This window comes from Megalobrama amblycephala, linkage group LG12 (genome assembly GCF_018812025.1).
Source record: "Megalobrama amblycephala isolate DHTTF-2021 linkage group LG12, ASM1881202v1, whole genome shotgun sequence".
NCBI classification, from domain to species: Eukaryota; Metazoa; Chordata; class Actinopteri; order Cypriniformes; family Xenocyprididae; genus Megalobrama; species Megalobrama amblycephala.
The window spans coordinates 25,197,267-25,215,697 of NC_063055.1; the positions used below are offsets into that span (position 1 = coordinate 25,197,267).

General features: G+C 37.8%; 1 protein-coding gene across 3 annotated transcripts; it reads left to right on the forward strand.

Moving 5' to 3' along the window:
- The first annotated feature begins 5,913 nt into the window (after positions 1-5,913).
- Positions 5,914-18,041, forward strand: xpc (xeroderma pigmentosum, complementation group C). 3 transcript variants are annotated; one of them, XR_007187459.1, is made up of 16 exons: positions 5,914-6,026; positions 6,142-6,258; positions 6,788-7,033; positions 7,146-7,254; positions 7,421-7,505; positions 9,277-9,434; positions 11,553-11,673; positions 12,174-12,266; positions 12,353-13,138; positions 14,845-15,005; positions 16,111-16,192; positions 16,263-16,394; positions 16,499-16,668; positions 17,029-17,119; positions 17,242-17,335; positions 17,464-17,499. XR_007187459.1 is itself a non-coding variant. In XM_048209980.1 (15 exons), the coding sequence occupies exons 1-15, from the start codon at positions 6,020-6,022 to the stop codon at positions 17,773-17,775; spliced, it is 2,673 nt and encodes an 890-aa protein (XP_048065937.1). In that variant the 5' UTR covers positions 5,915-6,019; the 3' UTR covers positions 17,776-18,041. The 3 variants fall into 3 exon arrangements, 1 of the variants encoding a protein (XP_048065937.1); XR_007187460.1 differs by having other exon boundaries at positions 17,032-17,119; XM_048209980.1 differs by lacking the exon at positions 17,029-17,119 and having other exon boundaries at positions 5,915-6,026; positions 17,464-18,041.
- Positions 18,042-18,431: the final 390 nt, after the last annotated feature.

The window sequence follows — 18,431 nt, forward strand, 5'->3', positions numbered from 1 at the left end:
GTTGTGCTGGTGCGGCGTCCAGAGAGCTGAGCGTGGAATTCTGACGGGGAGCCTCGCTGCAGACCAGATGACTCTCATGATTTTCCTGTCCCTCTTTTTGTTCCAACGGCCGACGCTGCTGTTCGCACAATCCCTCCGACTAATCGCACATGCAGGTGTGCCCAACTTTCCGCTGTGAAACTCAGGTAGTGTTATCCACAAGAGAAGTCACACTCCTCTGCTTGGTAAACCGACAGATACCAAATTACTGGTCAGCACTCTGTAAACACGGCTATTACTGAGCCTCGTCCGTCTTTCCACTCAATTGCTTCCACTTGCATTTCTTCAGGTTTGTTTGAACACTCACAAATGATTCAAACACCTGCATTCTTTGGCAGAATGAATTCAGGGTCTTTCAAGCATGAAACATCTTAAACTGTTCTCACTATTATCCTTAAAGAGATGCACAATTGTGTCTCGGCTCCTTTTATCCAAGTCTTTACAAGTGTGTCTTGGCTGGATCAGTGTGTGTGATATTTCACATAGATATCACAGAGATAACCTAAATAAATAAACAATATTATAGTATCTTATAATTGTGATTTTATATCTCACAATTTGACCTTACAATTTCAAATTTTAGACTTTAAAATTCACAATTACCTGTTTTATTTTTCATACTCGAGGCTGCTTTACCAAACTGAATGTTCATTAAAAGTTAGCACTTGCACAAATTACACATTTACTCCTAATCCAGGTGTTCTAACTTCTTCACAATTATCCTAAAGTATTAAGATTTGTTGTGCATTTTGGGATTATTATAAAAAGGAGTCATATTTATCCTCATTGCAGGGCTTTTTGAATTGCTGATAATGAAGAATGGCTTTGAATCTGTATAAAACATGTTTGAACAACAATATGTTGATCCAACTATAGCCTAACAGAGTTGTCTAAACAAAGAGTTTCATATTGGAGAATATTTCTGATTTGTTTAGTGTTTGTGAGCTCCTAGCATACATTGTGGTTTGAATAATTATGCAGTTAGTGTTAGAATTATTTTTCGCAGTTTCCAGACTTTATGCTGTTGTTGTTATTTTTGTTGCCATTGTTGCAGGGATAGTTCACCCCAAAATGAAAAATCTGTCATTTACCCACACTCATGTTGTTCCAAACATGCGACTTTTCATTCTTCTGGAGCATAAAAGATATTTAGACTTTTGAGAGATGTCTTTTTTCTGTCCGTACAGTGGAAGTCAATGGACACCAAAACTGTTTGGTTACCAACATTCTTCTTTTATCTTCAGTACACTTTACAATAAGGTCTCATTTGTGAACATTAGTTAATGTATTAACTAACATTACCTAACTATGAGCAATGCATTTGTAACAGCATTTATTATTGTTTGTTAACATTAGTCAAATACACACCTGTTCATAGTTCAAAGTATTAACTAATGTTAACAAATACAACTTTTGATTTTAATAATGTAGCTATAAGATTAATAAATGCAACTATTGTTCACTCTAATGTTAATAAATGAAACCTTATTGTAAAGTGTTCCCATATCATCTTATATCTTCTTTTGTGTTCTGCAGAAGAAAGAAACGGTGAGAATGACAGAATTTTCTTTCTTTTTTTTTGTTTTTGTTTGTTCATTACAAGATGTTTTCTTCATAGGCAAAGATTGTGGAGTTTACTTCATTCAAAACATATCTAATAATTATTACTAAAATATGTGGTGTTAATTGAGCATAATAAATTCAGTTAAATTTAGAAGTTAGTTCGTTAGGATTCCTAATAATAATTCTTTTTTCTTTCTTTTTTTTTAACAATCTGGCACTCAAGCGCAGATTTTGTATGCCCTCTAAGACCACAAGACCACTCACTTAAAAAAAAAAAAAAAAAAAAAAAACCTTCAGGTTTAGCCCAATTGGCAGTGGAAGTAAAGGCAGCCTCTTCCTGCCTCTGTGCCAACATAATTATTTTTTTACGGGCACAATGCAAAACAACAAAAACAACATGCAGCCGACGGAAGAAGAGTTACATCATTTGACATTTGCCTCGAATGGCTAATCTATCGCCTGAAGAAGAAAAACCCTCTGCCTCCAAAAAACGCCTTCGACCCCATCTTTCTCCCTCTCCGTTCCACCGTGATGTGCCCCGTTCGGCTCGGGGGGGACAGCAGTGGAGGGTCAAGGGGAGAGAGGGCGCGAGGAAACGCTGTGGAATGTGCTGGAGAAGAGAAGGGGGGCAGTGAACCCTCCAAATGGCTGTGGAAGGTTTTTTTTCTTCTTCTTCTCTCCGTAGACACTTGGAGCTGTCTTTTGTCTCAAGGGTCTGAGTCTACAGTGTGTTGTTAGGACAACCAACAGGAACGGACGCCCGACAAAGTATAAAAAGGGGAACCACACACACATAGATTGGAGAGAGAGTAAAGAGGGAGGGAGAAACACAGAGCAAGTGCAGGATGTCCTGGTGAGTTGTTCATTAGAATGAAGGAGCAAGATGAAGGAAGAGTAGCCACACACATATTTTACTGCTCTCCCACTCCAATGTCTCTCGTGTACTATTAGAGGCAGAAAGAAACTGCTTTTTTGGCGGTATTTGAAAAGAGGGTTAAAAAAGGCCCTATTCAGCGGCCGCAGCCCTTTATTAACACGCGCGCTTCTCTAACAGATGAGGGGGGAAAATCCCCCCGCGCGCACGGAGGTTGGTCTCGTGCTCAGGTATGATGTCCTTTCTGTTCTCGCTGCTCCACTGCCATTGGTCGTCCGGGCTACAGGGGAGGGGGCCTGTCCGCTCCCCCACCCCTCCTCGCGGCGGCCCCCTCGCCTCTGTCTGCGCGAGAGTGAATGGAGGGGCGCACAGCTGCACAACGCTGCTCAAACTCCGACCGGCTGGCTGACTGACTGACTGACTAACGCTGCTGTGCCCCGTGAAACCGGGACTCTGATTGGGCGAGGCGACATCCACCTGCTGGCTCACAGTCGCTAATACCGATACCTATTCATGATCATCCGAATGAGGCACTGGAGCTGGAAACACGGGCATTTGGGTCGGGATGACATGTTCCGATCCATGCTTTGGAATGAGGAATGCCGTTCCGCTAACTTTTCACCTTAGCCGCTGCTATATCGCAGACTTCTCTCCTCCGGAGTCTGGAGCAGCCGGACAGACTTTCGCCGTTCATCATCTCTCTCTCCTGTCAGACTGCTGCGCCATGGCTCCTCTCATCCGGTCACTGATATTATCGATCAAGGGCTTTTCTGTCTATCTCTGTCTGACTCACTTATCTCTTACAGGGCAAAACTCGTGTAAAATGAGGCTACGTCGAACTGTTAAAACAGAAAAGGAGGTATAGTATGGCACGCAAATTTAACATTTATGCCGTAAAAATAACTAGTAGCCTATTTTTTATTTTATTTAGCTTACTAGTTATCTATAATAGGCAGTACTGTCTTCTATTAAATATGACTAATTTCACTTTTCGTTAGATGGGCTACTAACCTACACATTCTGATAGTGACTAAATCTGTTAAATTAGTCTCTAGTAATTATTCCTTTGGTATTAGTCAACCCAAATAGTGCCAAGTACTATTCCATTGTCATTTTTAAGAAATTACACATTTTTTTTTTTTGTAGGTATTTGAAACCTATGAGGATCTGTTGTTCATATATTAACTATTCTTTTCCAACTAGTGTGTAATTCAATTGATGATGGTGCCTATTCCAGTTTTATAGTTTTACCTATTCGTTATGTTCTAGTAGTATTTTTAGTTACTACTATCCCTATCTAGTCCAGTTTTACAAAAACCTAAAATACTATTACCAATATCTATTCCAGTTATTACTAGCAGCATTTCAGTCTTACTAGTAATGTTTTATTAGCATTACATTTAAAGTCAATTAGTTTTATTAATAATATTTAGGCTAATTAGCCTAGGTAAAAATCAACTGTAACAAATTTTTTAAATCATGAATAAATGTTAATATGGCTTGCCATAGTAGCCTATCAGCCTATGTAGTGAACAGTAATGTTGCAAGAATGTCACACGGACGTTTCCAGTCATTTCATCATCATGCGTTGGTCATCCTAATGTCATGTATGACATGGTGACGATTTGCGCTGCTAGTTTTTACGCACCGAACCGCGCGTCAGATGCTGGAGAACATGGCTCGACCTTCACAAAGATTTATAGTTTTGCTTAACCTGTTATTTTACCAGTTTTTTTTTTCTATGCAGAGAGTCTGGTCGGTTTGTGCTCCTCCTGTTGCGCGTGCACGGATGGAGAGAAAATACTCGCCAGCGTTTTCACATTTTTACTCTCAGACATCGCAATGACTGGACAACAGGTGCATGTGCCGGCGATCCGTGTTATAGCTGCTTAAGGTGTGTATTGATGCCATCGACCTTAAAAGGCATCGATTTCGCTGCAATGAGGGAAATGTGAATTATTTCATTCACAAAAAAAAAAATAAAAAATGTGGTTTGTTCTCACACTTTAGCGTGGACATTTTAGCTCCAGCGGGTAAAATCTAGCGCTATTTTTTTAAAGTTTAGGGATATGACGTTATTTTTGTCAATGCTGTATCGGAAAGATTGTCCTGTAATGGTCACAACGGTAGTGGTGACGACTATTGCAGTGCGATTTAAGAGCAAACTTGTAATACCGGACACCTCCACTGGATGTCGCGCTTCAACATAAAACCAAGGAATCACGTTTTCTGTGTATTGGCATAAAAAATAGATGGAATTACTGTGTGTAAATGTCTGAAAGAGATATCTTTCGTTGCTCTTTGCCCCGTATGGCTTTTTATTCCTATCTGAGAATGCTCAGGACTCATATAGGGATGGAAGCCATGCAGGGCTGGGGGACTGTGTCGTCATTGAGTATTGGTGCCAAATACCACTCTTTCTATGCCAATCATGGGAGACATACACCTGTCCTGGCATCGGTCCGGGCACAGATGCCCATTGAGTCTGGCTGGCTGCAGGGAGAATATCTGATATCTGAAGTCCACAGACGGTTCTCTGAAGTCTCTCTCTCTCTCTCTCTCTCTCTCACACACACACACACACACACACACACACACACACACACACACACACACTGGCTGGACATCTGCTGCCAAGTGATGCTAAAACAGCTGTTCATTTGCATCAGCACCATCAGGTACATACACATAGACGTACACACACACACAAAGTCAGGCCCAAATGTTAATGAACTTGACTGAATGAGGTTAATGTCCTATATAATGCAAACAGCAGCAATTTTGAATTTAAATAAACAGAATTTTATATTATTAACACCTGTTTCTATGGCAAGCTATTATCACACCACATCATAAATATGATCATCTGTATGATTCCTGTGATTGAAACAGCACACACTGATTAGTTCATCACAGATCAAATCTTCCTAAGCTTAATGGAAAACGTTCAAATAATAAAATAATAACTGTACAGTTGTCTATGTGTTTTTATTTATTGATCAATAAAACGGGATTGTGGTTATTAAAAAACACTATCCTAGTGCTAAACACAGCGGTTACCCACCTAGACCATGAACAGGACCATATTGTCATCAAGCTAGAAAATATTAATGCTATGATGATTAAAGGGATAGTTAGCCCAAAAAAATGAAAAATTAGAATTGTTTCGAACCTGTATAAAATTCTTTCTTATGCTGAACACTTAAAAAAAAAAAAAAAATGGATGAAAAATAAAAATACTATGGATGTCAATGGGGTCCATCAACTGTTTGGTTACAGACGTTCTTCAAAATATCTTATTTTGTGTTCAGCAGAAGAAAGAAATTCATACAGGTTTGGAACAACTTGAGGGTTAATAAATGATGCCAAAATTTTATTTTTTTGGGTGAACTATCTCTTAAACACCTTGATAACGAAAAAAGAAGTTTGTGCAACATCCCCTCCTAGCGTTTAGATCACCACATTACAATGATACAACGTTAGTAGAGGCGGATGTGACGTATTTTCGGATCTCCTGCAAGCAAAGTGCATGCTTTCGGTGTTATGAAAGGTGGGAGGTGATTGTGTTGAGTAACAGTGGTCTTCAGGTTACATTACACAATTTGACGTGTAACGCAAGTCTGTCTCTCTTCCTCTGAATGCGTGTTTCATTTGTCCTGAAACAGTCCGCGAACAGCGACAGCAAATGGCAAAGAGAAAAGAGACACAGCAGAAAACGGACACAAAGAAACCGAAGCAGATTGCAAAGAACAAACCGGCATCCAAAACACAAAAAAACAAAGGTATCTGTATATAGAGATATATCTGCGCTTCATAAAAATGTACTTTGTCTCAAAACTATTCGCCGAGTAAGTTAGTTAAAAGGCAGCATTGCAGTTGCACAGTTAAATGAATGAACTGTGATAGTTGAATTTAGTGCACGGTTGATGCAGACAGCTGCAGTATGCAGGTGTACAGCCATTCTCGCTCGAGTTCTCTTGCGTTGCTTGTTTTTAACGGATGCATTTCAAATTAAGCCCTTCTTCTTGTCATTTGATTTAATGTGTCACCAATATATGAGTGTGGGCGTGTCCAATATACATATTTGGGATTATGTGTCTGTTTTGAGTGCTTTTTGGTATTTAGAAAGCAGAATGTGAGAGTAAAAATTTCCAATTTCTGTGTAAAACAACAACAAACAAAACAAAAAAACAGAACAGACTGAAATGTCAACCTGTCAATCAAGTACATCCAATATCCTGAATGATGATGATCTGCTTTCTGCTCTCTAATACATCTTTGTTCTGTTCTTGTCCTGTTTGTCTGTTTCAGAAAATGGTATGCTGGACGAAAAGAACCGCAAAAACTCTCGTGTGTCCAAAAAGGTCAAAGATGCCTCTGACGAGAGGACAAGCAAGTACTTCCAGGACAGTAAAGTTAAAACAGAAGAGCCAGAGGACATGAGTGACCACAGTGAGGAGATGAGCCCCATGTTTAAAGAGCACTCATCACCATCGAAACAAGTCAAAGAAGAAGAGGAAGAGAGTGAAGATGAGGAGGACTGGGAGGAAGTGGAAGGTACATAGTCTCATTTTGTGAATCACTTATGTTTATGTATTTCAGTATCAGTAAGTGTTCTAAGCTGGTGTGTTTTTCAGCATACCATGTTTTGAACTGTGTGCTTTATCAGAAATGGCAGAACCGCTGGGTCCTGTGGACACGGCAGAACTGGCAGTCGTGTCAAAGCCTGTGGAGATTGAGATCGAGACTCCAGACATGGCTCGCAAGAGGCAGAGGAAGTGAGTGTGTGAGAGATAGAGTTTAATAATTGGCAGATTGCTAAGTGATGAAATTCTTTTGTGTGGTAAATGTCTACAAGATAGTTGCAGTCACGTTCATAAAAGGAGCTGTGATGGTCAGAAAGATTAAAAGGAAAATCCTAAACACCATGACAACTGTTTCCAGGGAGAAAAGGAAAGAAGAGTTTGAAACGTATCTGCGTCGAATGATGAAACGATTTAACAAGGAATTGCTGGTGGATACCCACAAGGTATGTGTGTGTGTGTTTAGTCTTTTTTCCAACTAAATATACACGTACTATTTGAAAATCTTATGCACATCAAGGTCATGATTTATTTCAAATATTAAATTTTTTTTTTCTGTTTTAATATTTAAATGTAATATATTCCTGTGATGGCAAAGCTGAATTTTTAGCAGCCATTCCTCCAGTCTTCATTGTCACATGATGCTTAATATTTTGTGGAAACCGTGATTCTTTGATGAATAGAAAGTTTGAAAGGGCAGTATTTATTTGAAATAAATCTTTTGTAACATTATAAATGTCTTTATTTTGGATCCTTGCTGAATAAAGTATTTTCTTTCTGAAAAAATCTTACTGATCCCACTTTTTTGAATAATATATTAAATATAATGTAATATAATTAGGGCTGTCAAGCGATTTACATTTTTTTATAAAAATCAAATTAATCATAAATTAATCACATATCAAATTTGGCTCAGAAATTACCACAAAAAGATGATTTAAAGTCATTATTGTGTTAAATGAGAAAATCATCAAATAGACATTACAAAAAATAGTTTTAAAAATAAATATTTTATTTGATTCAACTTATAATTTATTACACAGAAGCTGCTTCTGAATTGGTATTTAGATAGATTTACAGACCAAAACAGTTTGGTTACCAACATTCTAAAAAATATCTTTTATGTTCTGTAAAAGAAAGTTACACATGTTTGAAACGACACAAGGGTGAGTAAACGTAAATAATAGAATTTAATGGGCAAACTCTTCCCGAAATATGAAATGATACTCTAAATAAGAAACTAAAACTTCCAGTAGGTGCAGTAAATGTCCAAATAAGTAAGTGATTGAGTCATTCATTCGATTCGTTCAAACAGCTGATTCATTCAGGAATGAAGTAAATAAGTGTGTTTGATCTGAGGCGCCGCTGCGCAGACCGATCGGTGTATGACGTCAAAGTACTGCAAGAGCGATTTGAAAGCATACAGAGCCATTTGCTCTCTAATCGCTCTCGCGGTACTTTGATGTCATACACTGAACGGTCTGCGCAGCGCCACTTCAAGTCGAACACACCTAATGGCTCTCTTTATGAATGGGCAATTGAATCAGTAGTTTACCCGATTGATTCCTTCAAAAGCGGATTAATTCAGAAACGAAACACTGCTGTGAGATGAACAAAAGTTTGCTCTGGCTTTATAGATAATGTTTTCTTTGGAAAAATTGACAATATTGTGTGTAAAATATATCACAACATTAACTTATTCATTAAACTGTTGTAAAAATCAATATCACATTTGCACTTGTGCTATTCGTGATTAAAAACTGCACTTGTGTGATATTGCGCTTGTTACTTGTGTGACATTGGTATTGCTTACCAACTAATTGCTAACTAATGCTATATCATATAGGCCTATATATGAGACAAAAATTCAGACAGGGGCACTTTTGCCCTGATATCTTGAATTGTAGGCCATTCTAACTGCATTCTATAGGCTACATCACCAATCAACTGTATGAAATGTAAGATGAACTACACGGGTCTGGGGCAGGGCGGGTGCGATAGATGCTTTAAATTATTTTAACACATTATTTTTCTATTACTGATTAATTAAAATAACATGTTAAATCGACAGCTCTAAACATAATATAATATAATAAAAGTTTATTGCAATAATATGTAGTAGTAATGTATAATATGAACTCACATTATTAGTTTTTTGGCTTTTTTAATTACTTGTATTGTACTGGTGTATGATTTCTTATTTACTCTGTCAAACAGGTTCATTTGCTTTGCTTATTGGCTGGCGGTTTGTTTCGAAACAGACTCGCCTGTGAGCCTGACCTGTTGGCTGTTGCCTTGTCAATACTGCCTGCACACTTTACTACAGTTGCTATAAAACGGATAAACACTGGCTTCCTGGAGGGGCTTCTCAAATGGTAAGCCTGATTTGCCTTCTTGGAGGGAGTATTACACTTAGTCATTTAAAGGTGCCCTAGAATCAAAAATTGAATTTATCTTGTCATAGTTAAATAACAAGAGTTCAGTACATGGAAAAGACATACGTTGAGTTTCAAACTCCATTGCTTCCTCCTTCTTATATAAATCTCATTTGTTTAAAAGACCTCCGGAAAACAGGCAAATCTCAACATAACACAGACTGTTACGTAACAGTCGGGATCATTAATATGTACACCTCCAATATTTGCATATGCCAGCTCATGTTCAAGGCATTAGACAAGGGCAGCCAGTATTAACGTCTGGATCTATGCACAGCTGAATCATCAGACTAGGTAAGCAAGCAAGGACAATAGCAAAATGGCAGATGGAGCAATAATAACTGACATGATCCATGATTACATGATATTTTTAGTGATATTTGTAAACTGTCTTTCTAAATGTTTCGTTAGCATGTTGCTAATGTACTGTTAAATGTGGTTAAAGTTACCATCGTTTATTACTGTATTTGTGGAGACAAGAGCCGTTGCTATTTTCCTTTTTAAACACTTGCAGTCTGTATAATGCATAAACACAACTTCATTCTTTGTAAATCTCTCCAACAGTGTAGCATTAGCCGTTAGCCACAGAGCATATAGCCTCAAACTCATTCAGAATCAAATGTAATACATCCAAATAAATACTATACTCACATGATCCGATGCATGCATGCAGTATACATGACAAACATCTTGTAAAGATCCATTTGAGGGTTATATTAGCTGTGTGAACTTTGTAAATGCACTGTATTATCGTTGAGAGTTCGGGGGGGCAGGGAGCGCGCGATTTAAAGGGGCCGCGCAGCCTGAATCGGTGCATAGTTAATGATGCCCCAAAATAGGCAGTTAAAAAAATTAATTTAAAAAAATCTATGGGGTATTTTGAGCTGAAACTTCACAGACACATTCAGGGGACACCTTAGACTTATATTACATCTTTTGAAAAGACGTTCTACAGCACCTTTAAAGGCATATTACACCCAAAAATCATTTACTTACCCTCATGTTATTCCAAACTTGTATGACTTTCTTTCTTTTGTTGAACATAAAAGAAGATATTTTGAGAAATGCCTCAGTATTTGTCCTTACAATGGAAGTCAGTAGGCTCAAATGTTGTTTGGTTTCCATCATTTTTAAAAATATCTTATTTTGTGTTCCAAAGAAGAAAAAGTCGTACAGGTTTGAACTATATGAGTGTGAGTGTAAACACAAACTTTTATGTTAGATGTGATTAATCACGATTAATCAATTTGACAGAACTACTATCCGATCATATAAAGACCAGGTCTAAATGCCCTCCGAAACGCTTTTTAGATAGATTTAAATCCGATCACTCAAACCACTTCAGGAGGTGGTCTGAAGCACATTCAAATCAAACTGGACAAGTGTAAATGCAACTGATTGTTGCAACCACATATGTAAATTTTACTCCTCCCAAAATGTTAAAAAATAAATGTGGTAGAGCGTTATAGGCTATGTGACATGTTATAGCCAGATATGACAACACGTATCGCTGCAGATGAGTTGCTGAGTATCTCTTCAGCAAGCCAAAGTGCAAACTGCTGCAAATGAAACTGAAAGTGAGTCGCAGATGCTCAACACACAATAATGTTCATTAAAAGTAGTGAGACTAAATTATCGTACCATTGCTGATGCTGCTCTTTCCTGTTGTGGTCTCTGATCTTGAAATTAGCAGATGATAAATAAAATGCAGCTCATATCTGTTGCTTTTGTTGACGTAAACTCTGGAATCGAAGATCGGATTTATATTCATTTTGCTGAGACACATTTATGTAGCCAAGCGTAAATGGAAACAAATCGGACAGATATCCAATCAGTAAAAACACATGAAGTGACCAGGTGTAAACAACAGGCCCTTAAAAAATCAGACTGCTATCTGATTTTATATACACAATTTACATTTAGCCACAAAAATGTGCCTCTGCAGAAGACGCAAATTTGATCAACTATTCCTGTGCTATATGCAAATGTTGTATCAATAATCTCTGACTGTGTTGTGTGTTGTAAACTAATCATTTTTGTTGTGTGACCCCCTCCCAGGTTTCAAGTGACATTCACATTAAACCCCACCTTACCTGAGGAGAAGGGAGTGGAGTTGAGGATGGTGCTGGAAAAACGAATTGGCTGTTTATCGGCAAGGGACCATGAGGAGATGACCTATGTGAGAGAGATCTTACTTACCTTGACCTCATAGCAGATTAATTATGCAAAAAACATGTATATAAGATACAAGGTACATTACTGTTCAAAAGTTTGGGGTTGGTAAGGTTTTTTTTTTTTTTTTTTTGAAAAAAGCCAGTTATGCTCACCAAGGCTGCATTTATTTGATTAAAATACAGTAAAAACAATAATATTGTTAAATATTATTACAATTTAAAATAAATTGCTTTCTATTTTAATTTGTTTCAAGATATCATTTAATCCTGTCATGGCCAGTCTTCAGTGTCACATGATCCTTCAGAAATCATTCTAATATGCTGATTTGGTGGTCAAGAAACATTTCTTATTATAATCAATGTTGAAAACAGTTGTGCTGCTTCATATTTTTGCTGAATAAAAGTTTTCATTTCCTTTAAAAGTCTTGCTGACCCCAAACTTTGAATGGTAGTGTTTTGGGGTTTAACTGAGTTTGGTTCTGATCTGTGATGTCACTTTCTGTAGCTGTTCTTATTGGTCCTGCGGTCATTGCGCCTCTACTGTCGTTTGGTGCTGTCCTTGCAACCTCTTCCTTTGAAGCCACCACCTGCTACCAAGGTGACATTTTTGGATTCTTATTTCTTTTGCTTGTTAAAATTCCCTCTTTGTTTTTTAATAGACTGAGCATTTTTTCTTGCTTTTAGAGCAAGACCACACCTACCAAGAGCTCTCCAGAGAAAGATCAATCAGAGAAACCCTCCCCAAATCTTAAGATATCCCCTGGATCCAAACGCCCATCATCAACTGCTGCAGTAAAAGAGCAAAGAGGTGGAAAGAGAAAGAAAAAGAAAGAGGAAGCAGTAGAGAAAGAGGCAGCAGGGGGCCTGAAACCCAAAAACAGCAGAAGAAGAAGTGTAGCTTCAAAAGTGTCATACAAAGAAGTCAGCAGTGAGGAGGAGGAGGAGGAGCAGCAGAGTGATGAGGAGTTTCAGCCACCCAATGAGGATGACAGTGAAGACTCCGACGTGCCCATGAAAGTATGCAGAAAGTTTAAAGGTGGGGCTTCTCGGAGGTCGAGCAAGGTCAAACAGGAGGAGAGAAGTGAAGAGGAGGAGGAGGAGGAGGAGGAAGAAGAAGAAGAAGAAGAGGAGGAAGAGAAAGAGGTGAAGAAACAAAGACGTAAAAGAAAAGAGGGAAAAGGGGCGGATGAGTGGTTGGAGGTTTATTTGGAAAGTATCGGGAGGTGGGTGTGTGTTGATGTGGACCAAGGAGTCGGCCAACTGCAGCTCTGCTCCGATCAGGCGACTCAACCGATCACTTACGTGGTGGGCGTGGATGACGAGGGATACCTGAAAGATCTTAGCAGCAGGTATGACCCCACGTGGCTGACGTCATCACGGCGGCGGCGCGTCGACTCTGAATGGTGGGAAGAGACTATGGAGATCTTCAAGTCTCCAGATACTGAACGAGGACAGAAGGAGGATCAGGAGGTACGTTTGCACTCTTACTTAGATTTGTGATCAAAAGTTTGTGGTCAGTATGTTGTTGTTTTTTTAATTCAGTAAGATTGCATTAAATTGAACAAAAGATTTCTATTTCAGATAAATTCTGTTCTTTTGAAATTTCTAATAAAAAAAATCCTAAAAAAAAAGGTGTATCAGTTTCCAAGAAAAAACAAAAAACAAAAAAAAAACTTTTTTTAACATCGATTATAATAAGAAATGTTTCTTGAGCACCAAATCAGCATATTAGAATAATTTCTGAAGGATCATGTGACACTGAAGACTGGAGTAATAAAACTGTTATTTTTAAATTGTCATACTATTTCATAATATTACTATTTTACTGTATTATTGATCAAATTAATGCAGCCTTGGTATGGAAGTAAAATAATGCCATATGTTTTTGAAACAAAAAGCACACCTTTTAGATTTTTTATATTTAATACAATAAACAAATAAAAAAATATTGCTAATTTTTAACTACTGCATGAGCTTATATTTATTTTAATATCAAATTATGTATAAATATTACTAACCCTAACTACAGTCAGCATGAGTTCACACATGCACAATTTACAGACTGTAATTCATTCTCTTCAAATACTAGAGCTTTAAATTATGGTATATTTTGTGTATGAGCATACAGTAGGCTAAGTGAAATATATAACGATATTTACATTTTATTCACTATCAAGAATCTATAAGGTGTGCATCAAACCTGAAACCTACATGAACACTGTAGTTGGTTTGCTATTGAAGTTAGAAATGTTATGTGTGACTTTACAGACGGTCCCTAAATTTGCGAATATCGACTGTCCAATGTTAAGACAACTTTATGCCAGTATTTCACTGGGAAACGATTAGCATCAAACTTTGTGCATTACGTCCATATTCTGAGTCAACCTGCTTGCCTGTAGCCTATATACTATAGTAGGCTATAGGTGCGAACGGTGGTCTTTTATATCACTGTATTTAGTATATAAAGATAAGTTAAGCGTTCCATATGTCCCGACGGCAGGAGAATCCTGGAGTATGACGTATTGAGGGAAACCCCAGTACTGCAGCACAGCCGCGATATAAAGTTAAGGAAAGTTATATGTCTACCTCAGATTTAACGTTTGAATTGTCCATCAGCATCGGAGAATAACGTTATAATCTTGTTCACTGTAGAGAAAGCTGCTTACATGTAGGCTACACAGGGAAAGTAACAGTGAAGACATTGAATTAAATGTAAACACAACTTTTGTGTCTTTATCAGCTTTTCTGCTTATATACTGTCCCTGATAATCATCACACATGCACTTACCGCTTGCTCCGTTAATGTAAATCCGTTTTAATGAATTAAATTAATGTCTTGCTCTAACTGTTGCTCTGCTCTTCATCGACACGCGCTTGCACCACCTGCTGGTGAGGTCGACTAACAGCAGATGGAGATTATGCTTGGTACTCTACTGCTTTTCCTGCAGTTCCCGGATGTGAAATGTTGAAATTTGAACCACTGAATTTGTGGACGCCAATTTGTGGACACTTTTTGTTTCAAAAACATATGTCATTATTTTACTTCCATACGTTGGTGAGCATGAGACTTCTTCAAAATCTTACCGCTCCCAAACTTTTGAATGGTAGTGTACGCTCTAACATGCCTACATCACATGTGACGTGCATTAAGACTCACCTGTGTTCCTCATCATCAGATGCAGGCAAAGTTACTGGACAAGCCATTGCCGACATCCATCTCAGAATATAAGAACCATCCACTGTACGCGCTAAAGAGGCACCTGCTTAAATACGAGGCCCTCTACCCCCCTACAGCCGCTGTCCTGGGGTACTGCAGAGGAGAACCAGTTTATTCACGGTAAACCCCATATATTTTGTATGCTACAAGTGAATGTAGGTATAACAACATTATAATGCACAACATTAATATTCCTTTTGTAAATCTGCTTTAGAAAAAAGCATACTATTTGAATTATTAAATATATTTATGCAGATAAACCACTGTTATGACCAATAACCAGTAAATGGCTGATATTAAACCAAAGACTTTAGATAGATATGCAAAGATGGTGCCCTCATATTACTTAATAAGTCCTGCCTTCTAAATAAATGAGCCAATTGGTAAAGTCATTGCATCACTGCAGCTGCCATTAGAAGCTCTGGGTGCTAGAACATGTGCATTGGCTGGTCTAGCCTGAAAAAAAAGCTCTTTTAACACTATTTGATCATAAGAAATAACATCTACTGTTCATGTCAGATTTTGTTGCTGATTTGAAATGTTATTTAAATGTAAGTTCAGCAAGCAGTTTTTGAGTTTTCAGGATTTCCCAATTCAAGTAGACAGGACTTGGGCTGCTTCCGAAATCGCATACTCTCTTAAATAGGTACTTATTTTGAGTAAGTAATTACTTCACGACTGCTAAAAAAGTATGTTCTGTATAGTATGAATGTGTGTAGTATGAATGTAATCCGGACGTGCTACTACATTCCCCATGTTGTCATCATCATGTGACCTACCAGCATCACTTGTGTCCCTTCACTGCCATATGCACACTTCAGAAGCTCGCTGGAAGTAGTAGGTCATCCAGTTATTTTTTGCTTACACTAATTTTTGCTTACTGTGAATTTAAACACATTTTTTTTTGCATAGTATATACTTTATAGTATGGAATAATGCGATTTCGGATACAGCCTTGATCTCGGATGCCCAAAATATCTGCCGGAGGTGTTGGCCACCGAGTGAAATGACTTTCCTTTATTTCAGATTTATTTTAATGACCAAATACTATTTATATAGTTTGTTTTAGTTAACAATAACACTTTAAGTGAACATCAGATGAGAGCAAAGGTGATCTAAGTCTATACACACATTCTTTTCTATTTTTGTTGCCATATTTCCTGTTTCCCCACATCTGAGACACTACAACAAATAGAAATTGATAATGGTGTTTATTTATTTTCAGAGACTGTGTGCAGACGCTCCATTCTAGAGATACCTGGCTAAAGGAAGCAAGAACAGTTCGACTAGGAGAAGAGCCATACAAGGTCTGTTCTGATCATGATTTAATATGTTCTTGTTTTTAAAGCTAATTTAATATTAAGTGCTTTCTGTCAGATGGTGGTTGGTTTTTCCAACCGTTCTCGTAAAGCCAGGATGATGTCCGAGCAGAAAGGTGTCAAAGATCTGGCTCTTTTTGGAGTCTGGCAAACTGAAGAGTACCAGCCTCCGATCGCCGTTGATGGCAAAGTGAGTTTGAATAATTTTTTTTTTATAAAGTTTAAGAACATAATTGCTTAAGATATACTGATCTGTTCTTTGCTGGAGATCTAATCTGAATTTGTGTGTTTCAGGTACCACGTAATGAGTTCGGGAATGTGTACATGTTTAAGTCGTGCATGTTACCAGTAGGATGTGTTCACGTGCATTTGCCAAATCTGCACAGAGTGGCTCGAAAACTGAACATAGACTGTGCTGCAGCAGTGACTGGTTTTGATTACCATTGTGGATTTGCACATGCAGTGTAAGTTTGTGTTTGTAACATGTCCCAACCAGGCGAAATATGATAAAAGCTGTCTCTCTTCCATGTAAATGTTTTGTCCTATCCAGCCACAGCTGAGCGACAGAACACTTGGACATTTTGTCACTCATTTGGTTTCTGTTTATGCTGAATATTGATTATCTTATCCTCTCTACTTAACCGTCAGTCTCACACATGTACTGTGTTTGCAATGAATTTGGGCAATATTAGAGTGTGCATGGATCTGCATTTAGATTATCTGGTTACCTTTGAGATACTCATTTCAATATGCTATGTTTTGGGACACGCAGTAGGCGAATTGTAATGCAGCGCTGATTAGCTGTGATTGTGTTTGTTTCACAGCAGTTTTGCATTCAATGTGGAAATGTTTCACATCTGGTTAGGACACATCTGTAAGAAATGGGCAGTTCTTGTTCCATTCATTTAATACATGGTAAAAGAATAAAAATATAATATGAATACATTTTGTGTCTGTCTGTATGATACATATAATACATATAAATGTATGCATGTATTTTTTGTACAATCTGATTTGATTGAATTAATGTGTTTCAGTAACGATGGCTATATTGTCTGTGAAGAACACCAAGAAATCCTGAAAGCAGCCTGGGAAAATGAGCAAGATATTCAGCAGAAGAAAGAACAAGAGGTATGTTGATCATAGATCTTGGTCTTTCACAACAGCATCCCCATCTAAAGCACTCGATTGATTTTGAGGTGAAAAAGTTGTGTTTTGTAAAAAATTATGCTGACATCACTGTTTGAATCTTTTAACAGAAACGTGAGAAGCGTGCAGTTGCTAACTGGACCCTGCTGGTCAAAGGCCTGTTGATAAAAGAGAGGCTAAAGCGTCGCTATGGGCAACAGGGGCTTGCATCAGGAATGGGGCTTAAGCAAGGGAAAGAAGGTGGGGCCGAAGGACTGTCCTCAGATGAGGAAGAGGGCGGGGCTCAGTCAGCCCCACCCTCTCTGGCTAGTTCATGGCCACAAAACAGGCAAGAGGAACAAGAAGAAAAGATTGTAAGGCGTGTAACTAAACGAGAGAAACGTGGAGAGCAGAAACACCTCTTCCCTTTTGAAAAAGTGTAACTTAATCGGCCCTTTATTACCTTTCTTGTCTTCCTTTTAAATGTTTTTTTTTCTGCATTTAAAAGCATATATCATCTCTAACTTTACTATCCCCAACCTTTTTATAATTACAGTAAGGTGGATATGCAGGGGGATTTTGAAGGTGTCAAGCATTTGTTTATGTTTAGTCATCTTTTCTGTCTCTGCATTTCTTTTTCTATCAAAATACATATTTTTATAGAACATGCTGTTAAAAAAAAACATGCAAATAAACATTGTTTGTTGCAGCTTTTTGTGTCTGTGAATGAGTTGCGAACAAGTCTGAGCATTGTGTAGAGTCTTTAACTCTTTGTAGGTGCCACCCGCTGAACTGGTTGTGCACAGAATAGTACTTTTGGCTGATAATTGGAAAAGCAAATTTCATTTGGAAGTATCTTTCCAACTGGTTATATGGTTAATTATATAATTAATGTTTTAGCAGCATATTATCATTTTTAAACTGTCTTGATCAAACTCATTTAGTGGATACTATTGAATATGCATGTTAACACAATTCTTAAAGACATCTTGAAATTGCAGGACTTTTCTTTCATGTGTTGATGTATTTCCAAGTGAAACAGGTTTGACTGAAATCAAATAGCATGCTACTATAATACTCATACTATTTCTGCCATATA